The sequence below is a fragment of the Solea solea genome, chromosome 4, assembly GCF_958295425.1.
Source record: "Solea solea chromosome 4, fSolSol10.1, whole genome shotgun sequence".
Taxonomy (NCBI): domain Eukaryota; kingdom Metazoa; phylum Chordata; class Actinopteri; order Pleuronectiformes; family Soleidae; genus Solea; species Solea solea.
This window is the reverse complement of record NC_081137.1, coordinates 592,369-605,731: the sequence shown is the minus strand read 5'-3', so window position 1 is coordinate 605,731 and position 13,363 is coordinate 592,369. Positions and strand designations below refer to the sequence as shown.

Here is a 13,363-nt window from a genome sequence, read left to right as displayed (position 1 = left end):
TTGTGTGTTCTGTAAATGATCTATTGATCTTTGGACTGAACCACAGTGATACGTCATCCCTTCACCTCCTCTGGTGTTTGGTTACAGTGGCTAAATGTGTCGCCGCAGTTAGTCTGTAGTTTGCCTGCAGGAGCATCACATGGCAGCTTCAGACACAAATGTGTTTAATCAGTCTGAAAGAGGGCGGGGTTTAGAGTGTTGGCATCAACAGTGAGAACAAACTGTTGTCAAACCTCTCAAAGAAACTATAGGCGAGTTGTAAATATCTAAAATTTTACAACTTGTTTGGTTTCTTTTATTTAAAACGATAGTTACGCGTTTACGATAATGCTGAGTTTGGATAAAAAACAAATGGTTTCCTAACTGTAATAATGATGAATAAATCATCAATTTACATAGATTCTTATGATCTATTATAATTGATCAGATGATCAGCTGTTGGATTTTTATTTACTTCACTGATCTTTTATCATTTTATAAAAATGTGAATATTAACTTTTTGAAATCAGTATCTGATCAATTTTGACACATTTAAATGTAAATGTGATGAATAATAACCGCTTGTTTATGAATATATTACTAAATCTTTAAACGGTAAACACGTAGATTATGTAATAAAGAGCGGTTGCTCTGCACTCACGTCATTGGCTCATTTGTGTGTCCGTGACTCAGAAGAACCAATCACAGTTTTATTTATCCGCCCTCACGACTGCACAACAGCCAATGAGAGTGTGCTGACGTCACGTGGGATATAAAGGAGGATGTGACGTAAGGGGGCTTTGATATACACATATAGTCGCCATCTTGTCTGCGGAAACGAGGTGAGGAGGAAAGAGGACGAAGAAGAAGTAGCAGTAGCAGCGGAGGCTACATTTGCTAAAGTCCGTGAAAGCTCCGGTAAAAGTGGAGCCCCGTATGTGTGAGCAGTGAGCGGGGGAGTTGATGGACTGTCTGCTGCTCCGTGGTTGTTATGTTACCGACAAGGCCGCTGTGAACCTCCCCTGCTCTTTCGGCTCAAAGATGGACGACAGCGCGGCGAGGGAAGACGCCCGCCGGGAGTACCAGTCCTCGCTGGAGGACCTGACGTTCAACAGCAAACCGCACATCAACATGCTGACCATCCTCGCCGAGGAGAACCTCACCTTCGCCAAGGATATCGTCGCAATTATTGAAGCACAAATAAGCAAGGTTTTTATGAAAATAGATTCAATTTCAGATGCTTTCACTTGTCCATGTATGTATGTATGTATGTTGTAGGCCCAGGTCGAGGATGTGCTAACATGGCGGCTAACGTTGCGACATCCATGTCGCTGTTCTGGTCAGTGACGCTTAACAACGCGGAGGGGGAGGAAAACAAATCTTCTTTTAAAGATTATTTTAATTCCACGCGTAGTATTTGCTGTTCCGAAACGTCACGTAACAACCGTTTAACAGCATAACATTTAAATCTGTGTCCACGGGCCTAGCTGTGAGGAAATCCACCGTAAAGTTGTAGCACAACGAAGAAGTTAATGAAGCTCAAAGTGGTTTGTCTGAATTAATGTCGCAATTCACATGCAAGTCCCGACACACCTGGAAACTATAATACCATATGTACATAGCACCTATTTTTGCGTAGTGTTTGTTATTTTCTGCTCTTAAAATACGTTTTAAATCTACAGCTAAGTTGTTTCTAAAACCATAAACAATTCAAAATCAAATAATAAGTTTTATGGAATTAAAATAAGTAAAAACAACCTGAAATCTACTGTAAGGTTCTAACTGAACAAAAAGTTAACGAAACTTGAATCTGAAGTTAGTATTTCAGTCAACAGGTTTCTAAAAACAAACCAGCCACTAAACAATTAAATACAACAGGACGTTTTATTCTGGCAAAATGGAATGTTGTATAAAAAAACATCCATTAATAATTATTATAACAGCTGTAGGAAACAGTTTTTACAGATGTTTTGTCCCAGATTTTCTGCCAATTTGGGTTAAAAAAGGTTTTAAAAAACGTGCTTTTTTTTATTGAATAGAAACTCAAACATGACCTGATGATTTCATTCTGGGGTCAAAGACCAAATAAAGTATGTTGTCTTAATTTTTTGTTGCCACAGTAACAAAGTTTCGCCGAAAATAAGGAAGAGTAGTTTACGCACGCACACAGATAGATGGTTGTGTGATGAGTCACAGTCTGGTTTTCCTGCTGCAGTGAAAACATGTTAGACACAAAGATACGTGGAAAAGACTCTGTTGTTTCATAACGACAGGAATGTAACGACGCAGCTGTCGTGACACTCGTGCGAGCGCACATCAAACCAGGGCAAAGGCGAGCAGTTTTATTTTGAAAGGAAGCGTCGCAGGAGAAATGGTATTTAATAAGTTTTAATTTTCCCTGAGGGGAAACAAATCTTTTCCATCGTCTCAGTATATCGTAGTTTACGGTGGATTTTGTCTCTTCAACTCCGACTCATCGTCTTTTTTTCAGTCACTGACACCAGAGCACCAACATGTCTCTTCACCAGTGTCTCTCTGCTGTTAAAGGGCCACTTCACCCAAAACATACACAGTTTTTATACACGTCTCAGTCCCACAACAGCAGAAGGAAAGGAAATTATATAAATTAAACATTTACAGAAGGTTGACGTCAGAGTCACTTCCTTTTTAAAAGAAAATAAAAGCCCTTCACTGCTGCTCTTACTGTTCTGTTTCTGTCAAGTTTTAATGCGTAAAAGACCTGAAAAAAATTAAATCCTGATCAGCAGCCGCGTCATAAAGATTTTTAACTTTATTTGACCAAGTGGAGAAAGAAATGGGTGAAACTGCCCTTTAGGGATGATGTGACTACGCAGTTTAAAAAAACAAAAGCGCTCTCTGCTCTCTCCTACTTCTTTGAATTACTACTGAAATGTCATTGAATGGTTTAAACGTTGTAATAAAACATGTGAAATTTGCTTTTTGTCATTTTTTATTTCCAGTGTAATTTATTGACTTGCTGTGTTTCCACGGTGACGCTGCTCCAGTGTAGTCTAGTTTTAAACCCAGTTTAAGCCCAGCTCTGATTAACAACAGCAGCAGCTTTTTTAAAAGTCTCTGGTTCTCATGTTCAGGGTCTGGTGGTGGTTGGGGGGCGGGGTTAAAAGTTTTGAAAGAGTTCATAAATAAAAGTTTTTGAAGGTGAAAACGTCGAGGTAAAAGTACAAAGAGAGGTTCTCGGCGATGGAACTCTCTTTGGAGGTAAACGCTTCCTGGAAGTGGACTGGACTCTGGAGGACGGACGCTTCGAGAAATCTGTGTTCTGTTCGCAGACACTGAACTGACTGAGACAGGGTTTTTTTTTCTGGATGTTTTTGGATTAATCGCAACTTCAACGCAACGACAAATGACTTTGTTTTGAATCCAGACTAAAGAAGAAAATGAAGTGTGGACTGTTTTTTTTTTTTTTTTTTTTCTTCCACTTTTTTTTTTTACTGTTTCTTACTTTTTTGTTTTTGCAGTAATATTAAATGTGAACTGGGAGGAGGGGGTTGGGTTTGTGGGGTTGTGTATTTGTTCTGAAATGTTGCTTTAACCCTTGTTGTTTTCTAAACTTGTTGAGTTCTCTTATCGCTCCAGGCCCCATCCATCGAGAAGCTTCCGGTTTTGTACTTAGTGGATTCCATAGTGAAGAATGTTGGAGGAGAGTACCTTGCTGTGTTTGCTAAAAACCTAATCACTTCATTTATATGTGTCTTTGAAAAGGTAACCGCTCTCTTTGCTGCCGCTCCTTTACACTTTTACAATCACTCAGACTTTGTCCACTTTCACGTCCCCCACTGCTTCTGTGTTTCTGTTGCTTCTCATGTGTAGTCGAGTTGCCCGCTTCTAAAAATCATCTGTTAATAAAACGATTTTAAGTTGTTTGTGCCACATTTATCACTCGTTAAAGACATTTTTTTAAGTTGTTGGTGTTTTGTCGGCGCCGTGGACCAAGTCATGTCCTCTGTTTGTAGGTGGACGAAAACACTCGGAAGAGTCTGTTCAAGCTGCGCTCGACGTGGGACGAAGTGTTCCCGCTGAAGAAGCTGTACGCGCTGGACGTACGCGTCAACGCGCAGGACCCCGCCTGGCCCATCAAGCCGCTGCCGCCCACCGTCAACGCCAGTATTCACGTCAACCCCAAGTTCTTAAAGCAGGTGTGTATGAGCTGATTGTTCTTGTGTAGCACGAGCGCGTCTCGTGACGCGTCTGTTCTCCCCACAAACACGCCGCTGTTACGGGAAATCTGTCCGTCCACACAGAGCAGACCGCTGGAGGACACGCGCCACCTAGGGACTCGCTGCTCAGTGTCGGCGGAGTCGTGGCACTTTCGTGCAGTGATGACTTGTACTTCGGTTTACACGCGAAACACAAACAAATGACTTGTAATGCAGTTGTTTTCAGTGTAACTGAACCAGTTCATTAGGGCCGGGTTTGTGATGCTGCTCGCAATCAGCAGGAACACCTGGTAATTGTTGGAGACATCAACCGACGTTTTTAGGACCGTTCAGTCTTTTTTTTTTTTTTTTTTACGGATCTACAGCTTGTCATTGTTTCGGCTCAGGCCTCAAAATTACCAGACGCTACTTCACCAAAACGTGAAGACGCTGCACACATATTTAGCGACTACTTTTTTAAAAAGCCACCAGCGACAGATCGAGCCACTGTCATAAACCTACATACTTTCTAATAATTAAAGTTAAATTTGTTTAGTTTCTCTGTCTTGCTCACACGGCACAGATCTTGGTAAATTGCTGTGAGAATAATACACAAACATGTTTATACGTCACATCTTCCGGTGTTTGTTTTGTGTTGAATCAAAGTTAGGATTCATTTTAAACCGCATGTTTATAAAAACAAACAGCACGGGAGTAGTGATATTTGTGGAGAAGTCACAGAATATCCATTTATAATTTCATCAGATTGTCTACAGGTTATGCTTGAAAAAGACAATAAAAAGCAGCGTGCGTGTTCTGAGCGCTAAATATGTTCTTGTCGGATGAAACACCGCAGAGAAAAGTCAATAGTAATATTATAACCTAAAAGACATCCATATGTGTGTGTGTGTCTTTTTGTGTGTTGAGTCAAAGTTAGGATTCTGTATTATGTGAATAATAATAATAATACATTTTATTTGGAGGCGCCTCTCTGGGCACTCGAGGACACCGTACAATACATAAATAAATAAAAACACCAAGAAGAAAGAAAAAAGTATATATATAAAATGCTCTGTGTTCTAAGAGTTAAATGTGAATATTTTTGGGTTTCTTTGCTCCGTAAAACAAAGAAATTGTTAAAACAGAATAATTTTGGGTTGTGGACAAAAACAAATGTCAAAGAAACGTCATCATTTGCAGGTTTTTTTGAAAAGTGCCATTAGAATCACTTTCTCTGTGTCTCCAGTCTGAGGAGGCGCCCTCTCCACAGCCGGCTCCCTCCAAGTCCCCAGCGGTGGTGAAAGTGGCAGCGGTGGCGCCGGCGGCGGCCGTGGCAGCACCGGCAGCACCGACAGCGGCGCCAGCTCCTCAGCCGGTTCCTGCCGTGAGTCAGTCCAGCGTAACCCAGGAGCAGCTGATCCGACAGCAGCTTCTGGCCAAACAGAAACAGCTCCTGGAGCTTCAGCAGAAGAAGATCGAGCTGGAGCTGGAGCAGACCAAAGCTCAGCTGGTGAGTCGTGTCAGACGTTGTCACTGTAGTTGTGCACGCACGCCTCAAACCACCGTGGAATCACCAACGTCTGTGAGGCGCTCCCTGTCCATTTTCAGTGGGCTGATGAGAGACCGTCGTGTGATGACGATCATGTGACCCTCTGTGTGACGGTGACATCAGTGTGGTGTTTCCCTTTCATCTGACAATGTCATCGTTTTTTAATCCTTGAATGTTTCTTTGTTTTTTTTTTTAGTGGTGGTGTTTGTTTGATTATTTATTTATTTATTTACTAGTTTTTACTTGAATTTGAGTGTCTTTTTCAGTGAGTATCTGGTTCTGACTTGTGTGTAGATAAGAAAAGAAGTATTTTTTTATTGCGTTAGCACACTTTTTAAGATTCTGTGAGGCGAAATTGTCAGTAAAGGTGAACAAAAACAATGTCTTTTGATATGTAGAACAAAAAGAAACGCACGCACACGGGTGTGAATTGAAATGGTGCAAAAAGTGAAAATGAAACGGTGAGGTGAAGTCACGTTTCACAACATTACCATACACAGCGGACACACTCCGGGCTCTGTGTAGTTGTTGTGAGTCCTCAACAGAGAGCGCAACAATGCTTTGGTTGATGGTGAAAAAGAAATGCATGAAAAACATGAGATGAATCCACTTTGTTGTTGTTTTGATGTCGGTAATAAAATGTCTCCCTCTGGTGGAACATAAGTGCTAACGCTTGTTAACGTGTTGCAGGCTGGTGGCTTTGTGTTACCAACGCTCGCTCCCGTCTCGGCCACACCCACGATGATACCAAAACCTGTGGGCCAGACTGCCCCCGTTGTGCGACCCTGGATCCCGCCTCAGACCGAGGCGGATAAGAAACCGTCCACCAGAGATCCGCGCCTGAACCGCATCGGCACCCCCACCGCCTCCCTGGCCAAAGAGCAGCCCGCTGTGAAAAGGGACGGCCAGCCAATAATGGGAAGTGCTGCTCTGACGCCCGAGAAATCCGCCCGGCCGGACAAAGCCAGGGTCCCCAGAAAGGAGGCAGCGGAGGACAAACCCAAGTCCAAGTCTCCGTCTCCGATGGCCAAAAGTGTCCAAATGAAAAACAAACAGGCTGAGGCTGAGAAGTCACAGGACGGCACCAAGAAAGACCCCAGGCTCAAGAAGCGACCGGACAAAACCGGAGACACCAAAGACGATGAGTCAAAGGTGAAGAAGAGGTGTGTTGACAAGAAGGACAGAGAGGAGGTGGGGCCAGGAGCGGAGCCTCAGAGGACAAGCAAAGGGAAGTCGGTGAACGGCTTGGTGACGAAGCGGGACCGGGAGGAATCCACCGAGAAGGCAGAGTTTAAGAGCGGAGGCAACGCTCGGACACATTCGAGGAAGCGCACCCGCTCGCGCTCCAGGTCGCGCTCGCCCCCCGCCTCGCCAAAGAGGAAGGACAGGCGCTCGCCTAAGAGCAGGGCCAGGAGCAGCTCGCTGTCCCCGTCGCCGTCTCACAAACCCGGGAAGCCACGGAGGGTCCGTGCCGACGAGCCGCCGCACAGCAAGCCGGGCAGAGACAACCGGCTCCCGCCCAAGAAGAGCCAATCGGAGAGCAGCAGGAGGTCGAAGCGACCGCTGGAGGACCGCCACGCCGAGTCCAGAGACTCTCACTCGCCGCGGAGCCACGACGGTGGCAGCAAGGAGACGAAAGAGGCGCTGCACCGCTGGAGGAGCGCCTGGGAGGAGAAACGGTGAGTTAAAAATGTGCAACACTCATCTGATGTGATCGCTCTGAAACATTAACCTGAGAAACCAATAAGTAGAGCCCCCTGCCTGTTGATTTGAGGAGCTGCAGCGCTTTTTTTCAGCCTCTTACATGTGAATATTTAGCCTCCTGAGACCCAGTCCATTCATCTGGGTCCCAGATTATGTCCTCAGAGTAGAGCTTAATGGGGTAAAGGGAAAAAAAAAGATTAAATGGATAAATCGATGTTTTTGAGACGAGAGAAATAAGAATCCCGAAAACACGTCTGCTCCCTACTGGTGAAGTGGAGCACAGCTCATTTCTCTGTTCTATTTGGTTCCTCCTCAGAGTGAAGTCGTCAGACGACACGCACGTGAAACCCGGACCTCAGAGACACAAACCATACAGCACCCCGACGCGGCCCACCACACCCCGAACCCCCAAGCACCGCCTCAGCGTTGACGCAGACATGCAGATTCCCGAAGTCCTCAGCACCGCCTCCAAGAAGGACCTTCTCAGGAGGGTGCGTAGAGTAAAGAACCAATGAAATCCATGTTTCGTTTTTTTCCCATATTATGTTTGTACAACTCAACTGCCGTTTTTTTCCTCATACCTCTGAGGTAAGGAGGCTAAAGTTCCGACCTCTCTGAAAAAACGTTAATGTTAAGTTTTATTGCCTGTCAACGTTTTCTGCATCGCACGGCCATAGGTACGTGAACGTACGTCCCTGTGCTGCGTCCTCAGAACTGCAGACGCGGTGTCGTTAGCCTCGTCTTTTCCCCCGTGGCAATCTTTTTCACGTTTCTCTGTCGTCTGCCGTGTTTCTCTGCAGGCCAGTCAGCGTTTGGAGAGCGGCGAGATTTCCCGGGAGGACTTCCTAAACATGGCGCACCAGATCAAACACTTCTTCCAGTATCAGGAGGAAAAGTTGCAGCGCTCTGACAGCTGGGACGACTCCTGCGACTTTTCCCCCAAGAAGCAGCAGCAGCCGCCGCTGCTGCCGGCACCGCCCTCTGCTCAGCCCTGCCCCCAGGATGGCTTGAACGCGGCAGAGCTGTCATACTACGAGCACAAGTCCAAGCTTAGGAAGACGCAGGTCACTCACCGGATGCCCGGTCAGGAGTGGGAGGGCGAGGAGAGTGTACAGGACGGTGAGGTGGCGGCTCAGGGCGAGAAGATGGCTGTTGGACACGGCACTGAAAACGCACCATCACATAAATACAGCCGGACGCCACGAGACAGACCAGGTAAGCTGATCATTATCACACCTCTCTCCTCTCTCTCCAAAACCAATAATGAAAAACTTAAGACTGTCCCGTACCACCCTCCAAGGGCAGGGTCCCAAAGAATGGAAAGTTCTGGTCTACTTGGTGAGAAACCGTGAACGCTCAGAGCTTCAGGTCCTCGCAGGTCTCAGGAGACTCAACTTGGGACCTGTTCAGGTTCAGATCCGTGTCTTAAAAACTGCGTTGGCCAGTATTTGGGTCATGTTCAGGGTTAGTTCAGGTAGAACACTTCCAGGGTCCCGTCCAGGATTTGAATCTGCTTGTGTTTGTGTCACTGACATCTGTTTGTTTCCAACTCCTGCAGATGAACGACGGAGTAAAGAGCGGGAAGATCCACATCCTCCGCCAGGCCCCATGATCGAGGAGTACAACCACGGCAAAGAGTTCCCCACCCTGAAATCTCTGCCGAACCTTCGCTTCAGGAGAAGAGCTGACCCCAGAGAGCCCAGTAAGTCTGCCTCAAATCAGAAATGAGTGATATGTCAGTTGATTGAAGCTGTTGGTTAGTGTTAGCCCCAGGCGAGCAGTATCCAGAATCGCTTTGTGTTGTGGTGTGAATGTAGCTAAAGAGATCATGGGACGAGTATGTCTTCATTTCCAGGTGAGAGAGAGTGGAACTCGCCGCTGACTGAGCGCCAGCGCTACGACGAACGTGAGGAACAGAAGAGTGGGTACGATGCTCCACGCAGGTACCCGGTTGACTCCAGGCACCCTGACCCTCGGAGACCAGAGGGACCCCTGCCATCTGGCACTGTGGTCCACAGGAACTGCCCGAGCCCAGGTGCTCCAGACGTCCCCGCCCCGAGGTTTGAGCGTGAACGCCTCTCACCTCTTCACCAAAAAGACTCGGTTGAGATGAGCCCAGTCCCACGCTTTGAGAGCCCCAACAGCGAGCACAGCGATGACGTGCCTCTCAGTCTTGACGTTGCCCTCCCTCCACCAAAATCCATCCTCAAGGCGCCGGCCCGCATAGGCCCGCCGTCTGCTGTCCGACAGCACACAAACTCACCAGCACACACGCCACCTCACGAAGGAGGTCACCCTCCCTCGAGGTTTGATGGGCTCGATCCTATGGGCCCTCCGAGACCTCACGCTCCCGGCTGGTATGATGACTCGGTGCAGTTTGATGGGCCTCCCCACCAGGGGCCCGCCAGGTTTGATGGTGGCAGACCCCCTCATCTCAACATACCAGAGAGGTTTGATGGTCCAATAAGAGGCGGAGACTCTATGGGCAGATTTGAAGGTCACCCGCAGGGTCCTGGGAGGTTTGACGGCCCCATGGGCCAACAGCCCCAGGTGAGGTTTGTGGGCCCGGGACCAGGGCCTGGTCACTTTGAGGGCCCTATGCAGCACTTTGAACCACGGCGTTTTGAAAACAACATGGCTCCTGGACCAATTGGCTTCCAGCAGCAGCGGCCCATGCGCTTCGAGGGCCCTCCAAACCAACTGGGCCCCATGAGGTTTGAAGGTCAGAGTCGCTTTGATGTTCCGGGACAGTCGGGACCCCGTTACGACATACCCAATGTATCCCATCAGAACCACCCACACTTTGAGGGGCCGCCCAGGTTCTCTTCCCAACACAACATGCAGCCTCCCATGAGGCAGATGGCATCGTCTGTTTACGAAAACCCCCCGGTGTCGCAGCAGAACTTCAACATGGCCCCCCAACGGTTCCCAGAGTCCATGAGCCTTGCGTTCCCCGCGGGGCCCATAGCGTTCCCGGCACAGCCAAACCTGCAACCAGGGAACTTCAACATGCAGCCGGTGCCGCCATTCAGCCAGCCAGGGCCCGCCTCCTTCTTCAGCACAGCTGCCTCCACTGTCGGCATACAGCAGCCGGTAAGCGACGCACCTTTTAATACTCGTCATTAAAACTGCGTATGCTTCTGCTTATCGATTTTCTGATCGATACAAAGAACTTCAGTTTCTTTATCGTGTTCTTAAAGAATGAGTTTCAGTTGAGTCGAGGCCGCTGCAGTTCAGTTTAGTCGTCGTCAGAACGCGATGCGCTGCCTGGTGTTTGTTTACCTTTCACATGCAATCCTGTTTGTCCAGGTGCTTCCGGTTCAGTTCTTGATGCTAATCCTTTTCATGCCCCTTTAATCAAACACTTGATGTCCTTGTCCTCAGGTGAACATGATGTCCAACATGAACCAGCCTTTCCTGCCTCAGAGCGCCGTGCCTTTCACACCACAGTGTAAGTTTTCACTTGACGCACCCGAGGTCGGGTCACATGTGCCCGTAACCTTTGTCCCTCATGTTGGTTGTTTGTGTCGTGCAGCGCTGCCTCCGGAGAACCACTTTGGTCAGGTCGACGTCAACGACCTGCTCACCAAACTCATCTCTACCGGCATCATCAAACCCTCGCAGCCTGACGTGGTGCCGGCCGTGCCGGCCGGTAAGTCAACGCAACTTTTGAGTTCCAATTGTGAAAGTGGACAAACAAACATGAGTTTAATTTCAGTCTGTGCTGATTGTTTCCAGAGTCGCCTGCCGTCGTGGCTGCGGCAGCTGCGCCGGTGGAGGAGGAGGAAGAGGAGGAGCAGGAGGTGGAGGAGGAAGACGACATCCCGGACCTCACCAGCTTCACTGTGGACGACCTGAAACAGTGAGTCACGGACAAACACCGCCGCCGCCATTTGCCGTTCTGATGGTTCTCTGATTTTTGTGTTTAATGACTGTTTGGCTCCGCCCCCTGCAGGCGCCACGAGACCGTTGTGACGAAGCTGTACTCGGGGAACCAGTGCTGCCTGTGCAGCATGAGGTTCACCGTCGCGCAGACTGACATGTACGCCGACCACCTGGACTGGCACTTCAGACAGAACCACGCGGGCAAGGTGGCGAGCAAGAAGGTCACACACCGGCGCTGGTACTACAGCCTGAGGGTGAGCGTGCGCGCACACACACACACACACGTGCACATGAGGGAGGAGCCAATGTTAAGGTTGTCTTGCGATGTCTTTGAAATAGCTTCAAATGGCAAACTCAGACTTCTTAACATCAAAGGTCTAAAAGGAGTAATCTCGGTTTTGGACACAAAAAAGCTGCTGTTCTCGCGCGTCCCACTTCACCATCAGGCACCATCGGGTCTTTTTCCTGATTCTTCACCGTAGATGACATAACGGACAAATCTGCAGGCTCAGCTGTTATCTTAGCATAATCCCGTCTGTGTGTGTGTGTGTGTGTGTCAGGACTGGATCGAGTTCGAGGAGATCGCAGACCTGGAGGAGCGAGCCAAGAGTCACTTCTTTGAGAAGGTGAACGAGGAGGAGGTCCAGAAGAACCAGGCGGCCGCCAAGGAGAAGGAGTTCCAGATCGTCAGAGCCACCAAGGACCAAGTGGGAGAGGTGAGTCAGCTGACCCAGTCCGAGGCAGCAGGCGGTGAAGGTCTGTGATTGGCTGATTTTTTTTTTTCTCTCCGTTTCTGCAGTCATGTGAAATCTGTCAGGAGCCCTTTGAGACGTACTGGGTGGAAGAAGAGGAGGACTGGTTTCTGAAGGACGCTGTGAGAGTGGACGACAAGGTAACCATGGCAACGACACACAAACTGTCCAACGGACTACAGCAGGACAATAACACCGCGACACGAGATGCACAACAAAAAAATAACACATAAGAATGACTTCTTTACTGTTGGTATCAGTGGTGGAGCTAATGGCTAAGCTAACAATTGAGTCAGCAGATTTGATTGTTTGAGCTCTTGTTGCTCGGGGCGACGGCGCCCTCTGCTGCTCAGAGTCGCTCAGACGTTAATGTGTTTTTGTTTGTTTCCTCAGAACTTCCATCCCGCCTGTTTTGAAGATTATAAAAATGTGAGTCATCGGTCGCCTCGCTTTCTTTATTGATCGTCAATAACAGGATGTTGTTGTTTGATTGACGTGTTGTTTTCGTTCCGCCTCAGACGACATATGTCGACGCGACGCCGTCGCCCAACAAGCTGCTCACCGATCATCCGCTCAGCTCCTTCGTGAAGACCGAGGAAGACGAGGAGGAAACTTCCTGCGCTGTCGCCGCCGCCGCTGCTGCTGATAACGCCAATGCCGCCGTCTCAGTCAAACAGGAAGTGGTGCCCGAGGCCGTCGAGCTCCGTGATGTGAAAAAAGAGCCCGAGGATTTCACAGAAGAAGTAAAACCGGAGGAGAGTAAATCATGAACGGCGCCCGCGCTGCTGCTGCTAATAATCCGCCATCAACGCTGTTTTAGCGTTCTGGGGCAGGGCAGAAGGGGGGCGGAGCTTGCAGCGACATAACTGCTCAATACATTTTTGTATTTGGATTCTTACGCGACCATTTCAGGTCGTCTCCTCTCTGTGTGAACTGATCATACAATGATTTGTTGAAATGATTTAATTTATAAATTAAAAAGTATTTTTGGAATCTGTTGTTGTGACGGTGTCTGAACGAGCGTCGCTTTGTTTCCCTTCATCTCGTAGTTTCAGGTGTTTTACATGTGAACGAGCGTCTGCGCCGGGCGGCGTTTAAAAAAAAAAAAAAAAAAAAAGGTAAGCATCGTTGCCATTGAAGACTGACTCCGCCCACTCATCAGGATTGGTTCACACTGAAGATGCTGATTCTTTTGTTTTTGTTTTTTTGGTGAGGGTTTTTTCTTCGTCCCTCATTTTCAATAAATAAAAGTCTGAAACGTGTTTGTGTGGACGATGATTTCCTTTCAAAATAAAAGCTTCTGTTAAACAATCTAG

The 13,363-nt window shown here is 47.8% G+C and overlaps 1 protein-coding gene across 1 annotated transcript; it reads left to right on the top strand.

Moving 5' to 3' along the window:
* The first annotated feature begins 787 nt into the window (after positions 1-787).
* Positions 788-13,358, top strand: pcf11 (PCF11 cleavage and polyadenylation factor subunit). The gene is made up of 17 exons (XM_058627751.1): positions 788-1,188; positions 3,598-3,723; positions 3,975-4,157; positions 5,404-5,667; positions 6,397-7,385; positions 7,727-7,901; positions 8,211-8,625; positions 8,969-9,112; positions 9,266-10,503; positions 10,795-10,861; positions 10,946-11,062; positions 11,149-11,272; positions 11,366-11,549; positions 11,856-12,011; positions 12,095-12,187; positions 12,441-12,476; positions 12,566-13,358. Exons 1-17 carry the CDS (start codon positions 943-945, stop codon positions 12,815-12,817), a joined length of 4,809 nt encoding a protein of 1,602 aa, XP_058483734.1. The 5' UTR covers positions 788-942; the 3' UTR covers positions 12,818-13,358.
* The last annotated feature ends 5 nt before the right edge of the window (positions 13,359-13,363 follow it).